We start from the raw sequence: 27,993 nt of genomic DNA, 5'->3' as shown, positions 1-27,993 counted from the left end.
TTAACTGGGGTAAGGACAAAGGGCTAAAACTTCAGAAGACAATGATCCCAACTAAGTTTGAGTTCCTGAAGAGATCCAATGAGGAATGGATTCTGTTATCTCCATGTTGTCAGTGAACAGGGTATTGTAGACAGAGGATTTTCAATACAGATTTAGATTCTAGGCTTTTTTCCCTGGCTTTGGCATGTAATGAATACTCAACTGTTACTGCAGATTTACTACGCACTAAAAAGAAGCAAGAGGCACTTTATGTATCTTTTCTGTTTGCTTAGGGCTAAATAAGTGATTCCCTACCACCACCACCAGGAGCCTGGTATTTTTTTTAAAAATTGTCTTTTGTGGCCTGCAGGGGGCGTGCCAGTGATTCAGGAATGTCACCAAAGAAGGATGGGCTCTAGTGTCCTTTTTAGTTTTTTTCAAGGCTTCCAAAGCAAAACATGGGTTAACCCTTTTAGACACTGAACATGTTACGTACTTTAATAAAAGAATTTTTAAAAATCCCTTTTTCTCTGCGGACTGTAGGATACAGCTGCTTTCTAAATGAAATACTGTCTGTTTGGGACTAAAACCTGCCCAGTACAGAAAAATTCATCTTGACAAAAATACCAGGAAGCTGCCATTCCTTACATTTGAAGAGTATTAGCTGGGAGGGTATGGCAGGTGAAGAAGGGGAACAAATAGATCCATGTATAAAATTGAGGAGACATGGAATATCCAGAACTTTTAGCTGTCACTGGACCCATAGACTAGTAGTGAAAGGGCACCAATGCAACCAACCAAGGACTGAGCATTGAAAAGGGATACAACACTAGAGGCGATATTCACAGATGTAATACATGCGCCTTTCACAGTCATTGTCCCACCATTTCCCATCATCTGAGCTGAGGGAGACACAATTCTCACGGATGCCACCATTGGGTTGAGTCACCAGATGGTCTCGGTACCAGTCAAAGACAGAGACACGTTGACCATTCTCAAAAAGCCACAGCCCTTCAGAACGCCGGTCATTGATGCCCACCCAGGATGGCCAATTGTAAGGCTGAAAAGCATCATAGAGATAGCGGCGCAGGACAGTCAACTCGGTATCATCCACTGGCATGGCTAAATGCCCTCCTCTGGCTTCACAAAGTTTTTGGGCTGCATCGTAGGCCTCAAAGTGCTTGAAGATCAGGAAGCATTTAGTTTGAGTGCGCCGGCCACGCAAGCAACCTGGGTTGGGCAAAGATAGTGATTAGTAGTAATAGCAATAGCACTTAGACTTATACATTTTTCATAGTGCTTTGGCTTATAGAATCCGCACATTGGCCCTAACAATCTGGGTCCTCATTACAGACATCAGAAGGATGAAAGGCTGAGTCGACCCAGTCAGGATCAAACTCCTGATAGTGGGCAGAGTTTGTTTGTTTGTTTGTTTGTTTGTTTGTTTATTAGACTTAAATACCGCTTCATAGGGCTTTCAGCCCTCTCTAAGCGGTTTACAGATTTTTTAGCAAATTGAGTCAGCAACTTGCCCCCACAGTCTGGGTCCTCATTTCACCCACCTCAGAGTTAGCCTGCAATACTACATTCTAACCACTGTACCACTACGGCTCTTAGTGGTGTTATACTAGCTAAGAACGCCTAGAGATATATAGAATGCAAAGGGCCAGATCCCTGCCCTATGAATTTTATAAAAGTTTGTGGGAAATGCATAAGCAATGATTAATTTATTTACTAGGTTTTATAAGGCTTTCCTTTTATCCACACAGCAGCAAGCCTGTGAAATAGGTTGGGCAAAACGGATGATCAGACCCAAGTCATCCAGTGACTTTATGTGGCTGAATCTAAACCTGTTTTTCCACAATCAATTCTAGTCCAATATTTCACAACTGCATCCGTGGACATAACAGCAGAGGAATGACCTTGAAAACCGGATTCTTCCTTTTAGTTCTCTCAACTCATGCGCCATTTCAGACAACCCTTTGAATAACCTTTCCTTTGATCTTTTTGTCTCAGCAGATAGCGGAGATCAGCAAGCCCAGCAAGCAGTATTTATAACTGATTCTTTCAAGTAGGATGTCTGCTTTATGTAAAATAAAGTGGCGAGCTTTCCCTTTTGGAGGGATTTGGCAACTGAAACAGGAACTCAGGGTGATCTCCAAATTTCCAAAGATTCTGGACAATGTCCTCCATTCCTTGGAGATTGAAGATCAAAGACACTTATGCTCCTGGAGATCTAAGCTCAGCTTGACCATCTTCGTTGTTGCTGGGATTAATTTCATGCAAACTGCTAGTGCAATTTTCCTCCATTCTGGGCTTTTAGATGTTGGGATTGTAACGCAAATCCTATAGAACAGCATTTCTCAGTCTCAGCAATGAGTGGACCAAGGTGGCGCAGTGGTTAAATGCAGCACTGCAGGCTACTTCAGCTGACTGCTAGATCAGCAGTTCAGCGGTTCAAATCTCACCGGCTCAGGGTTGACTCAGCCTTCCATCCTTCCGAGGTGGGTAAAATGAGGACCCAGATTGTTGGGGGCAATATGCTGACTCTCTGTAAACCGCTTAGAGAGGCCTGAAGGCCTATGAAGCGGTATATAAGTCTACTGCTATTGCTATTGCTAACTCCCAGAATTCCCCAACCAAGATACCGGCTGGAAATCTGGGAACGGAAATTCAGAAACATTGCTATAGATTGGGGGGCGGGGAATGATTCCACTCTCCTTTTTCATCCTCACCATCAATGCGTCCAAGTTCTTTCTGATTGCGTATGGCAACTTCATTCAGAGAGACAAGTGACTCACTAGCCTCAGCCAGGCCCCCTTTCAATTCAGCCAGACCTTGGGAGAACTGTGACACTCGCACATCCATGTGATAGAATTGCACGTTGAGACGGTGGACCGCTGCCTCGAGACTGTTCAGTCGTGATACTGCTTGTGCATCAGGAGGAAGAATGAAAAAGAGAAGAAAGCAATTACCATTTTTAAGGATTTGAAAACCAAGAGATATTAGAGTCATCTTACCTTGGGAAGAGAATACATCAGGAGTGAATCAGAATACAGAAATAAGGGAAAGGGACACTAAGGAGAAATGGAAAGTGGGAAGAGGGATTGGATCTTTTTAAAGAATGTTAGGATCAGATGAGAAACGTTTATGCACTGGATTAAGTCCTAGGCCATATCCATCTTTCCAGTTCTTTAAAAACCAAATAGTTATTTATTAACGGGAGGGGGAAATCACTCTGAAACCAACCAACTAATTTTGCTATCCTGCTGATAATCTATTTCTCCAGGTAACATTGGACAAAGAGTAGACAAAATGTCCACAATCACCAGCACTAATAAGGCTAAGTGGTCTGTAGTGAAGCCTTGGACACCATGATTGAAATTTCTGCAAAAATCATATACGTAATCAGAAAACAGGGAAACCCAATTGCAATGCAACATATACTACTAAAACTCTTGTTCCTGTAACCTTTAACTGGGTGAAATGGTGCATCATAGGTCAAAACCTTTTGAACCAAAGTAGTTCAAATGGACTAACTTACAGAATGCATCTAAAATATAAGTTGCAGGACTCGTATAAAATTGAAATTTGGCAAATGTTATAAAACATGACAACATTATCATAAAAACATAGGAAAAAATATGAAATATTTCCCGTAGTCAACTGATGCTTGACTATGCTGCACAGTTCAACATCAGCTACTTTCAAAGCAGGTACATCTTCAAAGGTCTCTCTGAATTTTTAAAGAATTTTTCTAGTACATTACAAGCTGCGATTGTTGAAGGCATTGAGGAATCTGGTAAGAAAGGATCTCTGAAGCAGTGAGTCAAGGGGTCACAGGTTGTCTAATACAGCAGAAACGGAGGGGGAAGACATAACAACAAGAGAAAGTGGCATAAGGACAGCTAGTTACAGGGAGTACTTTAGCAACTCTTGAATAATTTCTGGCATGTGCATTTACATTTTAGCCTGCCTTCATGTAACAATTTCCGCCTCCATTGTAAAATCATCACATGATAAGATTATTAAGTTACAGATACCACACATACACCCATCTAGTTCTTTTGGCAGTGATGCCAAAGCAGTTGCCTTTTTCAAGGATACAGATAGGCCTTGACTTACAACTGTGTTTCAGCCTAGAATGATAGTGGTAAGTCATTGAAGTCAGAAGTTGAGGTATCCATTGATCAGAAGTGATTCTCTGGCCTTTTATAACTCTAGTGTTATTAGAGAATACTACCATTTTAAGTGAACTCCATGGATGTTAATTGAATGCCATGGTCATTGAGTGACTCCATTTGAAAATCAGAAACTGGCAAAACCTATTGCAAATTGGAGTCATGTAACCATGGAATGCTGCCAACCAGTCATAAAGCTGATCTGCCAGACATGATCATATGACCATGGAGGGGCAGCACAACCAGTTATGTTGACTGGAGTCCTTTACAGATTATAAAACACCCATTTTGTGTTCATTTTAACTTTGAATGGTCATAAACAAATTATCATTAAGCAAGGACCACCCGTATCTTTTGACTTCTTATCTATTTCTGGTGATCTCTCATCCAAACACTAATTGTATCTTGGTTTAACGTTTTAGAGAGTCAGCTAGGGGGTGCCATGTAGCTGGACCAACTCCTTACTATTAAAAAAAAATGCCACTTCACTTGTCCCATGATGTATTTGTGGTCCAATGTGGGTGGGCACCTACCCAGAAGCTTCTGTAGTACATTTGTGCAATCTAATGACAAAGTGTGACTCTTAGTTCAAAAATTATGGCATATTCTGATACATAAATTATATGTGAAAACTGGGTACTAATTTGAGTCAAATTCCTTTAACAGAAATTGGTCTACTGCTACGAAGGTGAGGTCCATTTCTCACATAACTAGTGAAATATCCCTTAACTGAGCTATAGATCATGTTATGGTCAAATTGTCATTACAGACAACCCAATTCCAGTTGAGCAGGCAAGCCGGGAAGATGCATTGGCTAACAGAGGATACTATCTGATCCCTGTATCTATATGTACCTCATTGTGCAATAGGTGGGAAAGAGAAGGCAGCTATAGGACATCCAGGATATGTGATGAGTTCTAGATGCCATGGGGATTTTATCTTGAATGTATTGAATAGTTAATAGAAATATAAAAAGAAAGGGGTAGTTGAATAAAGTCAGTAAAAAAAAAAGGATTTTCATACAAATCAGATCCTTCCATATAGAAAGGGGAGGAGAGGATTAAATTATTCCTCTCCAGGATCAATGCATTTTATGTTTTTATAAATTAGATGCAGGAGGCCTTTAGTGTCAGAAAATGATTAACCTTTAACTTAAGGAAGGAATAAAGAGCCACAGAGTGTTATCCTTGAATTTTTCCATCTCCTCAACATATGTAAATCTAAAACGTGAATGGTTCAATTCTCAGACAATTTCGTTAAAATGCTTCACTAACTATGGTAATTGGCTTGAAATCAAATTAGGATTAGGACAGATGTGGCACCCTAACTAGCTCAATTTACCAGTTGCTTTTGCAGGAGCCCACCGCATGCAGATGAACTCTCTTGCTATGGGCAGCTCTCAGATTACACTACCTCCTTACCTTTTGCGACTATACATTTTAAACAAGACTTAAGAGGGGTAAAATATAGCTGGGAAGTGGGCTTGCTTGCCAATTTCATTAAGAATCACCTTTTTCTCCCAGTAACTTGAGCACTAGTGCAAAATGCAGGGCAACCCAATTCCATGATTAGGCTGCTATAAGGAACAATGTCTGTGTGCATTTTCCAGTGGTGCATAAACATAATAAATGAGCCATTGGTTAAAAAAATAATATGAGACAGTTGAGAGAGTAGCAATAGCAGTTAGACTTATATACCACTTCATAGGGCTTTCAGCCCTCTCTAAGCAGTTTACAGAGTCAGCATATTGCCCCCAACAACAATCCGGGTCCTCATTTTACCCACCTCGGAAGAATGGAAGGCTGAGTCAACCCTGAGCCGGTGAGATTTGAACCGCTGAACTGCTGAACTAGCAGTCAGCTGAAGTGGCCTGCAGTACTGCACCCTAACCACTGTGCCACCTCAGGAAGACAGAGAGTCGCAGACTTAGACCATTTGTTTAAGGACCGTTCAAAGTTACAACAGCAGTAAAAAAAACAACCCACTCACTGGTCCTCACGTTTATGACCATCACTGCATCCCTAGGGTGATGTGATCAAAATTCAAGTACTTGGCAACTGGTTTGTATTTGCAAAGATTGCCGCTTCCCAAGATCGTGTGATTTTGCCCTTGACCTTCCCAACCAACTTCCAACAACAAAGTCATTGGGATGAGCCAGATTCACCTAATAACTGCAGGAATTACTTTATCAACCATGGCAAAAAAAAAAAAAGTGTTTTCAAAATTGGGCATGATTCACTTAACTGCCTTGCTTAGCACTGAAAATTCTGGTCCCAATTGTGGTTTTAAGTCAACCACTACTTACGGTACATACCCCAAGTCGTGCCCCATGAACAGTTTATTCTATTAATTGTGGGGTCCTAAGTGTTCTCTGAGCTTCTTTGTTTTCTTGCAGGTAAACTAGGTAACATCATCAGTGCTAGTATGGAGTGAGTTTACTCTCATTGTATATACTACTGGCTTGTCCTGTCAATATTTGTGGAAGTGATCTTGGTGGTTCCTTGATTAGGTTGTTGTTTACTGTTAGCTTGTTTGTCTGAGTATTTATTCTATAAACTACTATACATTAAATGTTCAAATTGGTTGCATTTTTTTAAAAAAAACCTTCCTTAAATATTTGATGCACAGCCTTTGAACATTTCAAAGGATGATAATCTTTACCCTATTTTTTTAAATCATAAAACATATTTTGATTGGGCCATGCCTTGACTTCTGCTGCACCCTGTATATTTAGATTAGGGTTCGACTATTATTGTATTATGTCTCATCTTTCACTGTGAAAAGTTTCAGCAATATAATAGCAAATTAGCAGATTAGTTTCATTAACTAATCAGATGAACTATTCCTGCACTTATTCACATATATTTATATAGAAATATACAATACGCACATTTGGGGATAAGGGTCACACTTGGTCCAGGATCCACTGGTAATGATTAGACAGCATTAAGTTGATAAACTAAATAAGAGCAAGCTAAAACCTAAATGTCATCAATTAAGTAAAATTAAAATCTTACTCCATTTATCCATTTGATTTTAAATGAAAATAATGGTTTGCAGAACATTTCTGAAAAGAAATGATCGCATTCAAATATTTCCATGGTCTCATTCTTATACTAAGTCATAATTTGGTTTGCTTAGTTTATGCTTAGTAAGTTCATGTCAGCCAGTTGTGGTTTCTTCAGTAAACCAAATAAACTCTGTCTGGTGGTGAAATATGAAGTTAGTCATAAGTTTTGTTAATGTTAAGTCACAGTTACAGTTTTACTAGAATACTTCTCAGGGTTCTGCACTCGGTATTTCTCTCCTCTGAAGTGAGGTCCAAATCCCCCCTCATCCACAAAAGCCAATACAACAATTTGGGATATTCACTCTCTTGCTGCCTAAAGCTATTTCAATGGATTTCTGTAAGAATAATATGGACCGGATAATGGGAGCCAGGACAATAGGAATCATACACATTATCTTGAGATCTAAATGAAATACAGCAATAATACTAGTCTGCCGTAAAATGTGGTTAGAATTATTGAGCTAATATTGGTGAAATGCTTGCAAGACTCCAATGTCCTAATTATGTACTGGGTTCACAATCAATTGTTTGTATTTTTAAAAATACAATTGACAGTTGAACACAAAGATGTGTTTATGGGGTTTCTACCCACTATGAATGAAAGCTGAATAAAAACTCAGATATATTGTTTTATAAGAAGGCAGCCTCAGGCCCTGGAAGGGAGTCTGGGCAGAAATAAAACAGGAGACAATGCCTTTTCTTTGATCATTATATTCCTATAATAATTTTCATTTCAGCCATTAAGTAAAGCATTCAGAGTTAAATTTTGCTTCATATACAGCTAAGCACATTGTGTGTGTGTGTGTGTGTGTGTTTTCCCCTTATGTACATATTATGCTGAAAAATGTTCCTTGGATAAGAAATTTATAGAAGCCAGTAAAAAAATGAATCTCCAACAAGTAATAATCTCCCCTTTCTTTTTAAAAAAAAGAAAATAATTTTTTTAAAAAAAAAACTTAAGTAGCTGTATCCACACCCTTTTCATATATACTGCATGCTCCTTCTTTTAAAAACTAGAGGCTGAATTAAATCTGAATGTTGTTTTTTCTTCTGGAAGTGCACATGTGGGGCACGTTGTTAGGGTTACCAAACCTGCCCATCAATCTCAAGGTGGCAGAAATGAGGTATAGAAAATGAACTTCCTTGTTTCCATTTAGTGGAATTTTGGGTGGCTCAGATTTGATAGCTCATGTTTTGTGTGTTTGTGTGCATTGTACAGAGGAAAGGTATAGCATGAGCTGAAAGAGCTTCTTGAAAAAGAAGAGCTTAACCCCCTTAAGTCCTCTTTATACCTCAATTCATCTCTGTGTTGCTTTCCACACACACACACACACACAGATAGATATGAAGAAAGTAGCTCCTGATGACAACTTTAAACACAAATGATTTTAAAAAAAACCTTTCTCTCTCTTTGTCCCTGGTGAACAGCTATGAGCACAAAGAGAAAGAAAGAAGTTCCTTTGCTCAACACTCACGCCTCTGATACCTTTCATCTACTGAGACAAAGCGACACATAACTCATTCTTAAGAGCAGGCAGTTCCTAAAATACAATTTAAGAAACTATAGCCATGCAGCTCTTGAACTGGTACTTTCAGCCTGCAGATACCATATCCAGCTGTATCACATGACTTCAATTTTCTTACAATTCTGAGGCAGCAAACCCACAAAACTGGTTATATAACCTTAAAATGGGCTTAGCAGCATTTTTTTTTTAAAGAAAAATCAATTCCACTCAAAAACCATGAGAATTGTCTACCTCTGCTGTGCTTGATGGTCCATTATGTGGTGCAGCTCTACTTGTTGCCCTTACCCAGCAGTTAAACTCACACTTAATACAAAAACAGCAAATGTCTCGTTTCTGGGATAAGGAAAGCTGCAACCGATCTGAATATTAAAATCAAGCTTGTTTATGAAGAGCAAGGAAACATTCGTTACATTCCAGGAAGGAAGGACAGACCTCAATGTTTATTTCTTCTGGTGAAAGTTTCAGCTGGAAAATGGGAGTTAGATGAGTAAAAATCATTCCTCCTTTTGGCATCAAATGCTTTTATCTATAGCTTTTTCTCATGGCTTTTATAAACCTTATGGAGGCTATACTGTAAACATATGTTTCAAGAGTTTGGAACCAATGATGGGAAAAGGGGTTTGGGGAGAAGATGGAAGCTTGGCTTGGGGAAAAAGTTAAGCACCTGCTCCCTTCCTATCTTCTCCAGTGACATTCTATGCTGACAGAAACAGCCTTCTGGGTTTTGCCTTCCAATATGTTCTCCTAATGTGGAGAGTTCTGTCTTTTGAACATGTATCTTGTCAAATCATTTGCACTTGTAGCCTATGATGTCTGAGATCAGGGTGTATTAGTAGCCACAGGCCAGTCTAGGGTTGTGGGCCTTGTAGAATTCCTTGGGGTGCAAGTAGCATTCAAACACAATAAAACATCTGAATTACAAAACAGAAACGTAGGAAATGCCTGTGATTTTAGGCATTTATTCAGCAAGTTCTAACCACTTCTGGAGAACCGGAGGTGAAAATTTTGAGTAGTTTGGAGAACCAGTAAATTCCACCTCTGGCTGGCCCAGCCCCTATTTATTATCTGCCTCCCAAGTCCAAGCTTATCGGGAGGCAATGGGGATTTTGCAGTAACCTTCCCCTGGAGTGGGGAGGGAATGGAGGTTATACAGTATCCTTCCTCTGCCACATGCACCAAGCCATGCCACAGAACTGGTAGTAAAAAAAAATTGAATCTCACCAGTGATTTAGATAAAGTATATCATTTTATGTTGCAGGCTGAATTCACACAGCAGGCAGATGTTAAAGACATCTAGAACTGCTATGGATCAGAGAGTGGATGGCAAATGTGTGAGCTGTTCATCCACAGAGCAAGAGAGCTTCATTCCTCCTTTTGCTGAAGTGAGCAGACACACATATCTCTTCTGCACACTCATTTACAAGCACAGGAACTTGCATTTTTATTCTGTCACTCTGGGATTATTTCACAGATGTTAGGATTCAAAAGGAGTCTCTGAGGATATCCAGTGCAGAGGTCATATTCAGCCAATTCACACTGGTTCGGGCTAAATGGTTGGGGAAATTTGACCTGGTCCGCTGAACCAGAAGCCTCTGGCTGGCCCTACCCCCTGCCAGGTCGCAACTAGGTCACCCTGCCCAGTCACTGTTCACTTCTCACCCCACCTGCCTGCCTGCCCGCCGCCTGGACACTCGCCCCACCCATCCCAGCCCTATATATGTTGCCTTCACTACGTGATCCAATTAATCGCCTCGCCAGTCACCTCCACACCTCTCCCACTCTGCTCATCAAAGGTAGCATGCCGCCCACTCGCCCTTTGCCTTGGGTCGGGCTGGGGCCCCAGGGACATGCCATTCCCCGAGGCCCCAGAGCCGCCACCCACTTTGGCCAGGTTTGGGAAATGCGCCATTCCCCCACTACAGCCTTGCCCCAGAGCAGGTGTGCTGGAGGGATTTGCCCAGGCAAGTCCAAGCAAAGTGAAGCAGCAGGCAATAGGATGCACGGCCAGCGCGAAGAACAAGGCAGTGACACCAGTGACTTTTTCAGTGTGTTTAAGACCTCTGGTAGTTTTCAGCAGCCTCCAGTCAGCTGCAGCTGGGGGGCTTCTCGCAGTCGCATCAAAAAAGAGAGCTTGCCTTCCGGAGTCTGGACAGCCGCCACGGGAGAAAGGTAAGCCCAAAGAAAGAGGCTGTTGTGGGGGAGGAAGTGGGGCTAAGTCCGGGGCCTCTGAAGGAGTGGAAATGAGACTGGTGAAAGGAGAGTGGGGCAGTATGCAGGAGGCCTTTGACAAATTAGGCCAGGCCTGGGCAGAAAACAGGTAGATAGGTAGAAATTCATTTTTTCCCTACTAGGTTCTGTGAGTGTGGTTTGGTGGCAGGAGTAGTGGTGGTTATGTGACTGAGTGGGCATAGGCTTGAATGACATCCCCCCCCCTCACCTAGCCACACTCACAGAACTGATAGTAAAAAAAAAAATGAATTCCACCACTTATCCAGTCCAATCTTTGTTCAAGACCATGACCTTGCATCTGCAGTGTTAGAAAAAGATGGTTGCTCTGCCTCAACCAATTTAACTCAGTTCAGCTCATTTCAGCTCAACCTCTTTCCTTAGCTAAGCCATGGAGACTCCTTACCTGCCAATGAATTGTTTCAAACAGCACTTATTATTAAGAAAGGTTTTCTGGAGCTTAATTGAAAGTTGCTGTTTTAAATTTACCATTTCTACCATTCATTTTTGTCCTACCTTCTAGAGCAGTATCTCAAGCTTTGCAGCTTTAAGCCATGTTGCTTAAAACTCAATTCTCAGAATACCCCAGTGCTATTTCACTGTTGGCTGGGGTAATTCTGGAAGTTGAAGCCCAAACAGTTTAAAGTTGCTAAACTTGAGAAATGCTGCTGTGGATATAGTACATCTCTTTCATCTTCCACAGAACAATTATTAGGACAGTTGAAGACTGCTATCAGGTTGCCTCTTAATTTTAACTCTTAATCGTCTCTTGTCCAGGGTAAACATCCCTGTTTTCATGATCCTTTATATAGACATGCTTCATGGCAACTGTTCCGTCCAAATGACAAAAATAATTCATGATACAATACTGTTTTAAGTACTGAATACTGTTTTAAGAAAACATTTCCCCCTTGGTACTTGTTTTGTGTATCAATGTAGTACTTGCAAGTACTTCCTTTGTGTAGCAATGTAGCCACACAGCTGTGCATAATTGCCCTTAAAATAAAGTCAAATCTCCCTCAACTTATATTTAATGCCATGGATAGATCTGGTTTTCTTAACCATATGAAAGTGGGGAGTCCTTATCTTGATAAGATTGTATTTTATCAATCCAATTTCTAACCCTGTCTAGTACCCTCTGTTGATTTTCACCCAATTTATTGAGGTTCAGTAAAAATTCTGAAATGGCAACATAAGCACATACTTTCTTTGCAGGTGTGATTTGTGGCATGTAAGCCAAACATTTTATTTTGAAACAAATGCTTGTGTGTAACTGCAACATTATTTTCCAGTGTGTTTAAAAGAAAGTAAAATGATATGGCAATAATATCCTGAAACTACAATGTTGTCCTGTGGTCCACTGGTTGGTAACAACCCAGCAGACCGGGACAGATAGATAGACATCCAGTTACTCGAATTTTTTTAGAGGAATCTGAAACAGCAATATGGTCTTCTGTTTCTCCTGCCTCCTAGCATGTGTGTCCTAACAAGAATGAAGTACACTCAACCTTCAAGTGTCTCTCATGAGTTACTGCCATTGCCATACTATATATTGATGTGTGCTGCTTGATTGCATTAAAAATACAGAAGATGCTGTGTTGTACTTCTTCTACACGCTGCCAACCAAGTTGCAATTGCATTTCTAAAAAAAGAAACACCAGCATGGCAGTATATCTGAAACAAAAGGGGTTCAGTGCACACTCTGTTCAAATGGTGAGGAAAAAAGACAATCTAATACTATCACACTCCTGCCTTTCTCATTAATCCTCACAAGCATTTTAGCTGCTTCTTTGAAACAAGCAAATCTTATTCCTAGAGAGATACCAAAACCCTTGACTACTGTTGTGATTTTGAACCTCAGAGAGGTGCAGGCTCATTTGGCAGTAAACAGCTCAAAGCTCAGGTTTTTTTTTTTTTAATAAAGTGGTAGGAGGAATGACAGTAAGTCTACTATAGCTTCCAAGGCAAAACCAAGAATTCTGGATCTACGCAATCCCTGATTTGAGCAAAATGTCATTGGCACATATGCCTGAGGATAAGGAATAAACCAGAAAGTGATGGCTTTGAAAAATATCAATTCATCATTTGGAGACATAAGACAAATGAAAGGAGATGCTTGAAAAAGTGGATGTGTTTAGTTACTCATAATAGCTGCTAAGGGAAGGCACAGTAGCAGTTCTCACATCAGTTCATGGTTCAGCTGTGATGCAAAGCCGGCTCTCTTTGGAATAAATCCAGTGATTCTGCAGAGGATGCTTAAATAAATAATGCTGTACAATCCCCTATTTAATAAAAAGAAGACGCTCATGTTGAAGTTACGCAATTGTAGAACTGCATTTCCCAACATGGTGCTATCCACATGTTTCAGGCAGGAGGACAACTGTTATACTTCTGCAATCTGTAGTCTTGACAAGGATGAGAGGAGCCATTACAGTCAATGTTTGTACCAATTAGGAATGGGATTGTTCTGAAGACCCATTAGAGTCTGCCCTTGCACCAACCTGGCAGCTCTGGTATGTTTCCACGTCTCTTGGGCAGCCAGGTAGATTTTCTTGTAATCCAGCTAGGGTGCATTTCAAACCTCAAAATAATCTTTTTAGGATTGGCAATGCTGGAGCTCTGCAGGGCTTGGGAGCGAGCCATCTTCTGATTTACAGCAAGTGTAGCGTCATCTGCCATTTCCAATCTTGAGCCTCTCCAATACAGAAGCCTACAACATCTTGTTACCCCAAGGCAGTGGTGGGTTTCAAAAATTGTTCGAACCTAGTCTGTGGGTGTGGCCTCCTTTGTGGGAGTGGCTTGCCGCCCATGTGACCAGATATGAAGATGCCGACGACACTTGTCAGAACCACCTTAAATTACCTCACACACAGCACTGGCATGCATAAGAATATGATGTAAACTTGTTTTTTTAAAGGCGTCTTTGGTTTGTGTTAAAACAACTTCAACACACGGAATGTTCTGATTGCACCACAAACGCAGTAGTCATCCTTACCTTTCACAGAGGCACTGAGTTTTATAAATATGAGCATGATAGTGTAGAATAATCATATCCAAGGACCAGTGGTGGGTTTCAAAAAATTTTGGAATCTCTTCTGTGGGTGTGGCCTGCTTTCCGGGTCCACTGGTGGAACCTCTTCTAACCGGTTCGGCAGATTTGACGAACCAGTACTACCAAATAGGTGCGAACTGGTAGGAACCCACCTCTGCCCCAAGGGATGTGCCAGTCTTTGCATGGCACTCCAAGGACCAAACTCCAAGAGTAGATGTGGCCAGGTCCTCTTCTGGGAAAGGATTTCAAAACTTTTAAAAGGTGAGATGGGTATCTTAACAATCACAACATTTGAAGAATAAATTTGCCCCAGACACAAGAAGCTGCAACAAATAAGATGCAGACTTACCTGTTCTGAAAGAGTTTTTGGGTGCCAGAGAAGGGATGGTGATGGCGCAGGAGTATTCATAAGAGGAAGGGACAAAAAGGTCAAAGGTGAAGTTAAAGAAGGGGCAGGACTTTAATCATATGGTTACAGCTGCTGTCTTGACTTTTTTGCCTTCCTGCTGCAGACTCCCCTGCTAGTGAGCCATCTGCAGTCTCTCAGCCATACTTTTTCATTTTGCTCCAATAAATATCAAACAGGAACTTTTACAGTATTAACAAATTCAGTCTTCAATCTTCGAGCCAGTTTTACAAGCCCTACACAACATGGTCAGGTATATAAGCAATGGTTATTAAACTATTGACTCATCCTATTTCCCATCTCTGGGATCCAATGAAACATTCTGCAGCCCACCATCCAAAAAATTATATATTATAGGCTTTATAGTAAATTCCATAGCCATGACTATAACCACCGAGAAAGGCATTTGGTTGCAAAATATGCAACCTGCAATAGTCACAGTTTCCAGCGATAATTTATAGACAAGAAGAATGACTTCTTGATACTCAGGCAGCTTTCCTCTTATACCAACAATTAAAGTGTTCTTTTCTTTTAAAAAGAATATAGAAGACCCCTCCCCAATCCCTTGGTTTCTCTGTGTTGCAGGACTAAGGTTAAATTATTGCACCAGCAGCTGTATTAACTCAGGAAGCACAGCACTGTTTGCATCACAATTTTTGTATTCTCTGATTGGCTGATTAGCAAGAACGCTGATTGGCTCATGGTGATCCTCACTTTTCTCAATGTTCCATGTTGATTCTGAAGGTGAAACTTTGCTGGATTACACAGTTAGTCCTCAATTTACAATCATTGGTAATTACAATGGCTGTGAAAAAGTGTCATATGACTGTCCTCACATTTACATTCCTTGTAGCATCCCCTGGTCATGCCATTACATGACAAAAATATGTGTGTTTGAAAACGAGCATGTATTTATTATGTTTGCAGCTTCCTGGACTCATGCGTTCACCATTTCAGACCTTTCCAACTGGCTTTTGATAAGCAAACTCAAGAGGGGAAGCCAGATTTTGCTTACTAACTATGTGGCAAACTTAATAACGGCAGTGATTCACTTAATAACCTTGTAAAAAAAGGTCATAAAATGGGTTTGACTTACTTAACTGCTATCTCGCTTAGCAACAGAAATTCTGGATCTAATTGTGGTCATAAGTCTAGGACAGTCTTAACATAAAGCTCACAAGCTATAGTGAATGATTATTTGTGACTCTGCACTACGATGGTACAGCAGATAGGCCTCATTATTCCCATTATCTTCATTTCCCTCCTCATTTTCCATTTCTTTCCTTGATAGTCAAGTTTCTATAAGCCTGAGCATGGTTCTACCAAACCACCTCGAGACCTGTGTTTTTGGAGAATTTTCCACCTCAAAGTTTCCTGTAATTCTTCAAGTCTCAGAATACCCCAAATGTACTAATAATTCTCTCTGATTTGTGAATGGGCACTATTTTGGTTGCCTGGCAACAGCCCTCTCTGCATCATGTGTAAAATAAAGGGAATCGTTCTGCTCTTAAATATGGAAGTTCCATTTCAGTGCCACAGTGTACAGGACTTACGATATTCTATTAACATAAGCCATCGTCTTTTAAAAGCAGGAGAGACACCTGTTCCATCCTCTGGGACAAAGTACATTAAAGCAGGGGTCACCAACCTTTCGGGCCTCAGGGAGCACTAAATTCATAATTTTAAATCCCGCTAATATGATGTGCCTAATGACCGGCTGGGTGGGCGTGGCAAGCTGGTCATGTGACTGAGTGGACATGGCCAACTCTCTGTCACTCGCACCAAGGGGCACCTTGGCAGCCTCTGCTCGTCATTCCTAGCCTGCCCATATGGGCTCCTTGGGGCCCCAACAGGAAGCAGTTTCTGGAGCTAAGCAGCCACCATGAGAAAGAGTTGGCAAAATAGCTGGCTCAGTTCAGATTGGAATTGACCAAGAAGGAGGCTCAGCAGAAGCGCCTCACTGAGGACTATGAGCATAGACTTTTCAAGCAGAGGGAAGACCTGCAGGAGTGCAAGTCCAGGTGCCAGTGCCCTGGACAGCTCAGCGGGCTGAGATGGTTAGCCAGTTCCAGACCATGATGCAGTCCCACTAGAACGAGGCCCTCCAGCTCTTCGCCACCAGTGGTGCTTCCCTCCAGCCTTTGCCAAAAGCCTTGCACCAGGAGGCTGAAGCACACCCCAAATCGGGATTTTTGCCCCCCTCCAACCCGCACAAAAAGACCCTGAAGGGGGAGACTCTCTGCAGCAACACAAATGTTCATTGCACATATCCAGCCCAGGGGCTGCAGTTTGAGGACACCTGATTTAGTGCAATATAAAAAATACAAACAATTTTTCTGTGGACCACCAAAATTTTCTTGCAGACCACCAGTGGTCCACAGACAAGTTGGTGAGTGCTGCACTAAAGATTCCTCTGAAAGAAAGGATGTCTTAGACAAAAGAGGTGGCCTCGCTTCTGAGCATTACTCACACACATAAGTGAAGCTATCCTCTTCCTCGGATGGGGCTGCTGTAGATGCCACCCATGGCTGGGTGGGGTGTAGAACCTCTTCTTCAAGTTCTTCCTTCTTGGTCTCTTCATCCAGCTTCTTGCCATCTGGTTCCTTCACTTCAGTCAATTCCACCTCATGGGCATCCTCTTGGTCAGTCATTTCGGACAACTCCAAGACTTCTTGCAAATGCTTCAGAAAAAAGATCCACAAAAAAATGTTACAGAAGTAATTTTCACATGGCATTCCCCTCTCAGAAATCCAGGAAGGGCACAAGGTAAAGATGGTTGCTGAGAGGGGCACAAGCAGTGTTGGGCTTCAGGCAATTTGCACCACTTTGGGAGAACCGGTTGTTAACTTTCTGAGCAGTTTGGTGAATTGGTTGTTGGAATAAATCATTAGGGCAGAGAACCGGTTCTTAAATTATTTGAATCCCACCACTGGGCACAAGGTAAAGATGTCTGTCTCTCAACTTGTATATTCTGTTTTATTCCAAACACACACACACATAAACACACACACTCCTTCCTTCCCTCTCCTCTCCCTCCTCCCCCCAGCCTTTTTGCTCTCTCTCCCAAATACAGTCATGGGAGGTGGGCGGAACAGAACAGAAGGAAAAAAAACTCCAGGAAAAAATCCAGAGTTTCTTCTTCCTTTTTTAAAAACAATAATTTTTATTTCTCTTGGGTCACTGTTCAGGCTTAGTGGGAGGGAAAGAGGGAGGGGAGGGGAGGGGAGAGGAAAGGAATGGAGAGGAAAGAAAGAAAGGAAAGAAGGAAAAGGAAGAGAAGAGAAGGAAAGGAAGGAAAGGAAAGAAAGGAAAGGGGAGGAAGGGAAAGGAAAAGAAAGAAGGAGAAATCTCCTCCAGTTTGGGGAGGGAGCCTTCATATCGCTAGGATTTACAAGCTCTAACATGAAACACGTACTTCCATAGCTTAATACAAAATTTTTATTTATAATATTTGCAGTTGATAAACATACAGCCATTCTTCTATTGATTGATTCAGTTTTTTAGCCCTAAAGTTCTATTTTAAAAAAAAAGGCAGGCTGGCACCAGGGTGCATATGTGAATTCACATTCAGTATTCGTTGCTATTTTGCAATTACGATTCTTCTGTTACCATAGCTCTGGTTGTACTGTTTGCTTTGCATAACTTGGTCTTTTTAAATTAAAAAAAACCTCTTTGCTTTAGGTTATTTTTTTTTCATAACTAACTAAATCATATTTCTGCACAATGAAAGACCCATTGATATTAAGAAAAAATAGGACGTACCTACACCCAGGGGAAACTAGACTTATTAACTGCTGTCAGGCCATATGCTTATATATTGAAGTCTGAGATGGGCTTGGCATCCTCAGTTAGCTTCCATCTCCTCTCCTAGATAACAGCCTGCCTAAAACCACTTACCTTTTCCAGTTAGGACAATATCCAGGACAGTTTTTCTCAACCTGGACAACTTTAAGATGTGTAGATTTCAGCACATGCTGTTTGAGGAATTTTGAGAGATGAAGCCCACACATCTTAAAGTTCCAAGGTTGAGAAATTTTTTGGCCTGGTGCATCAAGAATTTGAAAAATGCTTAACATGACTCTGCTGCAGAGATGAAATTGTTTTTTTTACTACCGGTTCTGTGGGCGTGGCTTGATGGGTGTGGCAGGGGAAGGATATTGTAAAATCTCCATTCCCTCCCCACTCTGGGGCCAGCCAGAGGTGGTATTTGCCGGTTCTCTGAACTACTCACAATTTCACTATTGGTTCTCCATAACCTGCTGAATTTTACCTCTTTTCTGCTGGAATAAACACAAACAGATACACCTCCCCCCCAAAAAAGAAAAACAATTCTTTAGATATTTATTTATAATTCAACACACTTCTTGTTCATCAAACACAAAATATGGTTTCACTTCATCATTGATTGTGCACTCATTTTGGAGCTTGAAGTTGCTGATATCCTCTACCCTTGTGTCTTGAAAATGAGCTTTTGCTGTGTAAACAGCTGTCTCATGAAGCAGTGGGAAGATGGCTGAACTGTGCAGATGCCATGTTCCTATCACATTTTGCAAGTTGCTCTCCCTTTCAATCATAGTTCTGAAATCGATAGATCATGTGCTGATATGGAATCCATTTTAAGGTTTTGAGGGGGGGGTGCAGGTTCACATATTCTTTGTATTTGCTTCTTTCAGTTTCTTTGGTAACTCAAACAAGGAAAATAGTTCTTGTGAGGTGTTGGTGAATGCTGGCATGTAACCCATAACATTGTGGTATGCCACTTTTGGCATGCATTTCATACGATTGCCATCACTGATCTTGAAGATCAGAGGGAAAATGAAGCTTCTGCTTTTCTTCTTTGTATTCTTTCCACTGCTTCAGGGCCTTTTCCCATCTTACTCTTTCCAATCCACCCCTTGCGGAACTACATTTACAGACTGATTTTGTGAGATTCAAAAAAACACTTCTTTTTGTGGTCTTTTACAAAGTTGGAAGGACCATTCTTTTTAGCTGCTGTTTGTTATTGTTAGAATAACAACACAGCAACTGAAAAGAATGGTCTTCCATTGTGAAGTCGTGTCCGACCCATCACGACTCCATGGACAAAGTTCTTCCAGGCCTTCCTGTCCTCTACCATCCTCTGAAGTCCATTTAAGCTCACACCTATTGCTTCGGTGACTCCATCCAGCCACCTCATTCTCTCTCATCCCCTTCTTCTTTTGCCCTCGATCTTTCCCAGCATTAGGTTCTTCTCCAGGGAGTCAGTTGCTATAGGCAATACCAATTCAAATTATGGTATGTGGGATTATGAGGGGCACATGACATGGATTTTGTAACTTGTTAACTAACATAGTTACATTGTATTTTAACTTATTTCTCTCTTTTATGAGATTTATCAAACCACTATAGATTAGAATGTAGAAAAACTTTCTATCCTATCGCTATATGGATTGATTGATTGATTGATTGATTGAGTTTAACATTCCCAAACTGAGAAGATAAACTACAGAAGAGTGGATGGATATTATTTCCTGATAAGAAAAAGTTTAATGCATTTTGTTTAATCTGTTTGTGAATTTTCAAACCACCTTTGTAGCTGACTTACTGTGCAAAGGAGAGGCTACATTTATCCTGTCCAATTAACTTTCCTCTTTCATTTTCTTTGATGTGTTAACTATATAAAAGGAATGTGAGAAGGGTCTTGGTTCTCCCTTTTTATAGGGAGATCCCACTTTATCAGGGCACCCTAATAAACTGCTTTTAAATGATCTTCCAACTTGGTTGCTTATTTGGAAAATAAACCTAGGCAGAACCTAAGACCAGATTTGGCTATGAATTAGGTACACATTTTTAATCAATTGTTTGACATGTGCATGTATGCACTTTTTTTACCGGGGGCTGGGGGGGGGGACAAAAAAGCTAACGTGACCTATTCTTTTTTTTTCTTTTTTTTTTGCATGCTTTATAAGGGGCATCTGCAATTTTGACTTATTTTATCAATAAATGTCAGCATGACAAAATAACTCTGATTGAAGCTTGGCCCATTGTACAGGCCTGTTTCAAAGGCTTGGCTTTGATTGGACACTCAGAAACTGCCATTGTGAGTTTTTTTGAGTTGCTGCCTCTGTTTGACCCTGATCATCAACCTCCCAACTGAGTTCTGGATGTAACTGCTTCCTGAAGTTCTATGTGGGTTAGGTTGTTAAATTTGTACTATCTGTTCTTGAGTGTGGATGTAGCCCTCCTTCCCTTTTACCTGAAATTTGGGTAAGGCAGAACAAGAAATGCCCCTCATTTTGTGGTTGTTATTTATAAGTAGTTTTGGAGTATGTGGTGCTACTATAAACCCAATGCTAGCATAACAATTAATAAAAGCATTTTATTTTAGTAAATGTGACAAAATAGACAGTTGGGAAATTAGATAGCTGAACCAAATTATACCAGACCACGTACAAGTGCCAGAAATGAATCAAGCAAAGAGACAAACTAGAAACAGGAATAATCATGATAATGAAGATAATAATGCCTGGTGCTTTTGCTTATATTTTTCCTGCCACGTTTAACTCTAGTACTTTCAGAACTTGAGTATCAGGTAGAATCTGCTCCTTCAGCCCTTCCTACTACTCTCAGGAATCTACTGCCAATTTTCACTAGAAAAAAAAAACTTCTACCTGCCTCCTTCAGCCTGGAAAGGGATAGTAACTTTTGCAGAAATATTTGTTTTCTAGACAGAAAAATATTATTTACTTAGTCTTGCATATAACATAAAGTCCACTATCAGTATCAGTGATGTGTGGTGAGGTTTATGGCTGGTGAGGCAGCAATTTTTTTAGACTTGTGGACTTCAACTCCCAGAATTCCACAACCATTTAAAGTGACAGCATTTGTTTTTCTCCTTTGCTAAATAAGTTTCCTTCTTTCTTTTTCTTTTTCTTCTCCCTTACCCCCTTCCTCCCTCTCTCCCTCCCTCCCCCCTCTCTCAAACATACACACAGACACACACACACACACACAAAGTTGCACCAGGATTCAGAAAATTTAGGTTTTCCTCCTCAGCCCATGTTAGCAATACCACTAGCAGTATTTTGGCTGGCAGGTATAAGTAGAAGTGGAAATTCATTCTACTGAAAACATTGTTTTTGCTTATGATTGGATAATTAAAATTTCAGAAGACCCAAAGGCATAATATTAGAGTGTTACATAGTGCATAAACTAAAGAACTGTCTCAATATGCTCCCTTCCCCCTCTCTCAAACACACACACACACACACACACACACAAAGTTGCACCAGGAGGATGAAGTTTGAATTCCTCCCCCTCCTTTCGACCCACACGTACCTTTTCCAGCTGTTTCAGAGAGGATTTCAACTCTGCTCTTGCCTGCCACATGAAAAGAAAAAAAAATGTAAAAGAAAAAAGCCAAGAGCTGAGGTCAGGCTGAGCTAGCTGCTGCCAGAGTCACCATGGATGACTCTGCTTAGTGATTAACTGTTTTAAAAGGCCTCTAAAAAGCACCCTCTACAGGAGGAGGCAAGAGAACAACGTGCCTCATCTACGTCAGGAATTTTTAGGCATTTAACCCTTGCTTAACTCTGCTCGAGTGATCATAAAACGCCAGACTAGATGAGGCATGTTGTTCTCTCCCCTCCTCCTATAGAGGGCACTTTTTTAGAGGCTTTTTTAAACAGTTAAGCACTAAGCAGAGTCATCCATGGTGACTCTGGCAGCAACTAACTCAGTCTGACCTCAGCTCTTGCCTTTTTCCTTTTACATTTTTTTTTCTTTTCATGATGACAGCGGGGAGGCTGTCTCACCTGCCTCCCCTGACTGCACGTCCCTGATCAGTATTATCACCTCCATCCACTATCAGTGTTTCTCAAACTTGACAACTTTAAGATGTGTAAACTTTTTTTATATTTAAAATTTTTATTTTTGAATAAACACAAACAGACAAAACACAAAAAAACCCCACAAAACCATCTTCCATTACAAATTGCAGAAAGTGTGTCGATTGTTTACAAAAGCTTCCGTGCATCCCTTCCACTGTCGTCACCTACAATTCATGTCAAATCATATATTTTACATCAAATATATTTTTATATATTACTGTCATCATACCTCAACCTTCATTTGACTGTAATTTTTTTTATGTCCTTTTATCTAAAATATTCCAAATTTAAAGCAAAACCACATAATGGCACTGCATTAGCTCTTCCCAATATCATCCAGTAATATTATATCTTTATAACATGTTCTAAATAAAAATTGGTTATATTTAATAATAGAGTTTCTAAACCTCCTTTTGTAGTTACCATTTGCAATTTATATCAAATTTCCTCTTATCAAACATATGTATGTATGTTCCAGGCTTAAAGAAAACAAAAGCAAAAAGAAAAGGGACCATCCAATCCAGCATTATAAAAATAAAGTAAAAGATTTTGATCCATAGGTAAAAGAAAGAATATAAAAAGTAGAAGAAAAACTAATCCATTCAATTTAAGGAATAGCAAACATTTGCAGAAGTTCCATCCGTAAAAGTGAAAAAAAAGGATAACAAACTGTCTAATGTAGCTTAATTTCACTGCTTATTCTCTTCTGTTTTCAAATTTAATTTAGCTTTCATTTTTTTGGGTAGACTCTTTTATAACAAAAGGATTTCCTCGCCAGATGGACTCACTTTCTCTTTCCGTTTCCCTCCCATTCTGGAACTGTCCCAACTTCAGCAGCTACAATGGCTGTGCTTCTGTCGCTGACAAAAAGAGATTCTCCTGGATCAATCAGGGACTTTGCGGTGTCCCTGAGATCAGCAGGACGTATTCTTCCCTATCACCATCTTTTCGGGACGGTTTAAGTCCAAAAGGACCGTCCAGCGGCAAAAGTATTGACTGCAATCTTGGAGCTCCAAGATCGCACGTTGTGTCGTCGCAACATCAGCATCCTCTCCCCAAGATGCGTAAACTTTAATTCCCATGCTGGCTGCGAATTCTGGAAGCTGAAGTCCAGTGTTTCTTAAAATTGCTAATTTTAGGAAACATTGCATTATATTATTTATTTTTTCTATGCATTTCTGCTATTGATTCATATAGCAACATAGACGTGTATTATTTATGAATTTAAAATGTAGCTAGAAACCACATCTTCCAATGTATCAAGTACTGTCCAGTTTTTGCTTTGCTAGGCAGGGACCAAAAACCGAAAGCTGATGCGCAATGCTAATGACTATGGTCCTTTTACATTTTATGTTCTTGGTTGTGGGAACATGGAGTACTATTGAAGAGCCGAGGTGGTGCAGTGGTTAGGGTGCAGTACTGCAGGTCACTTCAGCTGACTGTTATCTGCAGTTCAGCGGTTCTAATCTCACCGGCTCAAGGTTGACTCAGCCTTCCATCCTTCCGAGGTGGGTGAAATGAGGACCCAGACTGTGGGGGCGATATGCTGACTCTGTAAACCGCTTAGAGAGGGCTGAAAGCCCTATGAAGCGATATATAAGTCTAACTGCTATTGCTATTGCTATTACTATGATTTAGAAACTTAATAGGAACATATATTGCAAGTTTTAAAAGTTAAAAATGCTAGGTATTTAAATAATTGTATTTGTTCTGTAATAAAACTATCAGCATAGCATCTAGAAAATAAATGCAAAAGAAAAATTAAGATTATTTAAAGGATTCAATGATTCAGAATTTATTCTCATTTTGAGCCAGTGAATGGAAAGAACATGGTAGCATCTATTCAGATGCTTGTTCATGTTAAAACACCTTTCTAAAAAGAAAAGAGATTAAAATGCCCTTGCTTTAGACATTGCAGCCTAGTCAGCAAGCAAACTGGTTCCTCTCATTGGGGGGAAATGGGGGGTTTCTGCCAGTTCTAACCTCTTCTATAGAAGAGGTTCCACAAATCTACCATGCTTTTTAGAACCAGTTCCAGCTCCCTCCATCCGCCCGTACGCACCACGCTTGCCCTGCCCGCCGCTCACTGATTGGCTGGCTCACCAATCGCCCCGTCCGCCTCTAAGACTCCTATCCAAACCTTAAAATCTTAAAGCTATCAAGTTTGAACATCCCTGGGATTTTTTTTCTAAAGGGTTAGGGGTGCAAGAGTCTTGTAACTTGACAGCTTTAAGACCTGCACACTTCAATGACAGAGTTCCTTAGCCAACATTACTGGAGGAGGAATTCTGGGAGCTGAAGTCCATAAGTCTTAAAGCTATCAAGTTTGAACACCCCTGGGGGTTTTTTTCTAAAGGGTTAGAAGTGCAAGGGTCTTGTAACTTGACAGCTTTAAGACTTGCGTGCTTCAATGCTAGAGTTTCTGAGCCAACATTTTGGTTGCTAAGCAAGAGCGTTTTTGTGAGTTTCACCACATTTTACAAGTTGGCCAAGCCCACCCAGTCACATGACTGCCAAGCCACTCCCACCAAGTCATATGGCTGGCAAGCCCCTCCCACCCGGTCACATGGCTGGCAAGCAACTCCCACAAAGCAGGCCATAGAAGAGATTCTAAAATTATTTGATACCCACCACTGGGGGGGGGCGGGGTGGAAGGAGAGAGAGAGAAAAAAATTGTATACTCACACACCCACATATATTTATATATTCATACTTCCCTGCATACATGCACTTATCTGTACTAGATAACCTGTGACTTGTTGATCATACATTGAGCAAAAGATCATGCAGTCTGATGCAGCCAGAATGAGTGTTAAATTTATATGATCTATATTGCTATTAGTTGGATATGAAAATTAACAGTGATTCCAAAATTGTCATGGCATAATGCTAAAGTAGGAGCAACTTCTGACTTCTGCCTGGCTTCCCCATTGACTTTGCTTGTGAGAAGCCGATGGGGAGTGTTGGAAATTACAGTTTCATGACTGTGAGCATGCTGCAATGTCCAGAGTTTTGCAAATAAAAGTGGCATTGATATTGTGCAAATTTCAGTTCCTTGGAAATAATAGGCCCTAGATTTGTTATGCACTCTTTAAGTTAGCAGAGTTGACACAACTCAATATGGACGGAAGGTGCACCCATGCACCCCCACGCACCTGCACACACATACACATAAAGCACTCGGATAGAAAGAATTGTAATAGAAAAATACTAACAAAGAAGAACTAAGATAAAAGAATTGTAATGAAAAGTATTGCGTGATTTTCTGATGCAATGTGTAGATATATTACCTGACACACATATTGGCACCACATTGCCACAAATGCACACATACCTACTAGAAAACAAGCAAATCCTTTTGGTCTGTTACGAATGATAAAAATCATTCTTACAGAGTTACAATGGATAACAAGGGGGGAAAAAGCCTAACCATATTGCATATTTCAGAGGAGAACCTACACTACTATTGTTACAAAATTGCATAGTCTCTTCAATCCCAATCCACTGCTGATCCCGCAAAGTTTCTTCTTCCTCTTCCTTGTTGCCGTAGTTACTATACATCCACCCTCACCAAAAATATAGTCAGTGGTACTAGTGGCAATATTTTTACTTGTATGTGCTTATATGCAGTGTAGAAATAACAATGAAGTTACTGTTGTGATCTAGGGAAGAGATAAATGAAGTTGTGTTTGTGAGTCTATCTACTATAGATAGCAAAAAGAATAGAATTGTATCCACTGACTACATAAATGTTAGGCGCCATCATAATGAACACTGGTTTTAAATTTAGCTTTTGTTTATTTAGATTTCATATAAAAATCTTTGGGCTGCAGCTTTGCAGTTGAGCACATTGTTAGCATGCAACAAATACAGATTAAAAATTCTCAAAAAAGGGTGAATTTTTAATCTGTATTTGTTGCATGCTAACAGAGAATGAACTTTTAATCTGTATTTGTTGCATGCTAACAAAGGATGAATTTTTAATCTGTATTTTTATATGAAATAAAAGATTTTTATATGAAATCTGAATAAATGTTCTGTTAACACACATGGAAGAATCAAAATCATAGTTTTGCTTCTGGTTTTGGTTGATGGGACCCCAAAAGTAGTTCACATGGAGCCCCTCACACCCAATCAGATTTCAAAGAGCTTTGATAATTTGGCTAATATCCTTGGCCAGCATATCCGGTTTTGACAAAGGCAGCAATAATGCCACATTTTTCCAGGCACCAGCCACCATTTTAATTCTTTGCATTGTTCTTGATAAACCTGACATTTTCCTGTGATTTACCTATGGTTAACTGAGCTGTCTAAATCTAAGTACCATCATTTCTGGTTTAGAGTGACCAAAATTTAAGGCCAATATCTACTCATGATCTTATTCACATTTGCCAAAAATGATGGCACCTCTGGCTTGAGATAAGGTGCTTAATTACAGGAGAGCTGTAATATGTGGATAAGCAGCTACAAAAAGGTTACATTGCTATGCATTTTTAGGGGAAATGCTTTAGAAATATATGACATTGAAAAGCAGGTGCCCTCTCTTTTCATGGGCTCTAGTTATAATTTCCTTTCAAAATCAGATTCTTTGTATGAGAGGGAGGAAAGGAAGGAGGGAGGGAAGGTTGGCTAGATTCCTCTGTTCGCAGCCCAAGCACCTACGCTCCTTGTCTGCCAATATTCTCAACCTGCTACCCTCTAAATGTACAGAGATTATTACTCAAAGAAAGGCTAGAAATGGTGCGAGGACCCCGTTTTAGGAGAATCTGCTCCAGGCTATTCTCTTGTTTCCTTGGCTCCCTGCTACATCAGTGTGATTTCCAATATTGTAAATAGTCTTCTTTTTTAGCTTTTCCTTGCCAAAGAATAGCATGTCACCAGGACTGGTTTCAGGTTTAAGGAGGTGCTTGTCAAATTGCTTAGCCAGAACTTAAGTCTGAAAGAGGGAATTCACTAGCAACCATTCCACAAATGTGAGAAAGGAAACAAGACAGTTGCAAATTCAATTTTTTTCCTGATAAGGAAAAGAGTCGGAGAAAGTGTTGTAACTGCAGGAGCTAGAGAGCCAGGATGCCTGTTCCTGTTGCCAGATTTTGTAGTAAAGTGTAACTTGCTAGGAGGGAAATTCTGTTACATAAAGTGGCCGCGTGAATTTTGTAAGACCATTGCCAAGCAAAGATGAAGAAGATCTTTATGCCAGAGCCATCCAAGTTTATTTTAGGATTGTTCGGTTCTTCTTTTCTTGCCACTCTAATTTCAGGGCAGAATCTCCTGGGGTGGTTCAATGACTTCTAAATCATTCCTTTTCTATTTCTGTGACACCTATTTAAGCTACTTAAGAATCAGTTCAAGATTCACTGTTTCTAGCAAGCAAAGAAGCATCTTTGATTGGTATTGGCCCAAGAAGCTGCCTAGTTATTAGATCAACAGCCCCGCTGAGGCTGTTGATCCCAGGGGAAAAAACAATGTTTTTCTCACCTTGAGCATCAGAGCTTTTCGTTCTTCCTCTGAGTTGAGTTCATCTGCTTGTCCATGAGCTGCCCCCAAGAGTGTCCCCAGGAGGAGGAGCTGCATCAGAGCCCAAAGCTCCATGATGTCTCCTTCTTTGCACAGTTCTGTCCAAATGGTGGAAGAGGACACCAATTCTCTTGAACTTGCACAGATATGAGGAAAGAATGAGTCTTC

At 40.5% G+C, this 27,993-nt stretch overlaps 1 protein-coding gene across 1 annotated transcript; it reads right to left on the bottom strand.

Moving 5' to 3' along the window:
- Nucleotides 1-89: 89 nt before the first annotated feature.
- CLEC11A (C-type lectin domain containing 11A) lies at nucleotides 90-27,993 on the bottom strand. The gene is made up of 4 exons (XM_087713690.1): nucleotides 27,787-27,993; nucleotides 16,911-17,121; nucleotides 2,715-2,906; nucleotides 90-1,209 (listed from the first exon to the last, which is right to left on the bottom strand). The coding sequence occupies exons 1-4, from the start codon at nucleotides 27,898-27,900 to the stop codon at nucleotides 809-811; spliced, it is 918 nt and encodes a 305-aa protein (XP_087569816.1). The 5' UTR covers nucleotides 27,901-27,993; the 3' UTR covers nucleotides 90-808.

Source organism: Thamnophis sirtalis, unplaced genomic scaffold (assembly GCF_051295495.1).
Source record: "Thamnophis sirtalis isolate CommonGarterSnake01/CBP01778 unplaced genomic scaffold, rThaSir2_p1.2 scaffold_4, whole genome shotgun sequence".
Lineage (NCBI taxonomy): Eukaryota > Metazoa > Chordata > Lepidosauria > Squamata > Natricidae > Thamnophis > Thamnophis sirtalis.
The sequence above is the reverse complement of the archived record's forward strand: the minus strand, read 5'-3'. Positions and strand labels throughout refer to the sequence as shown.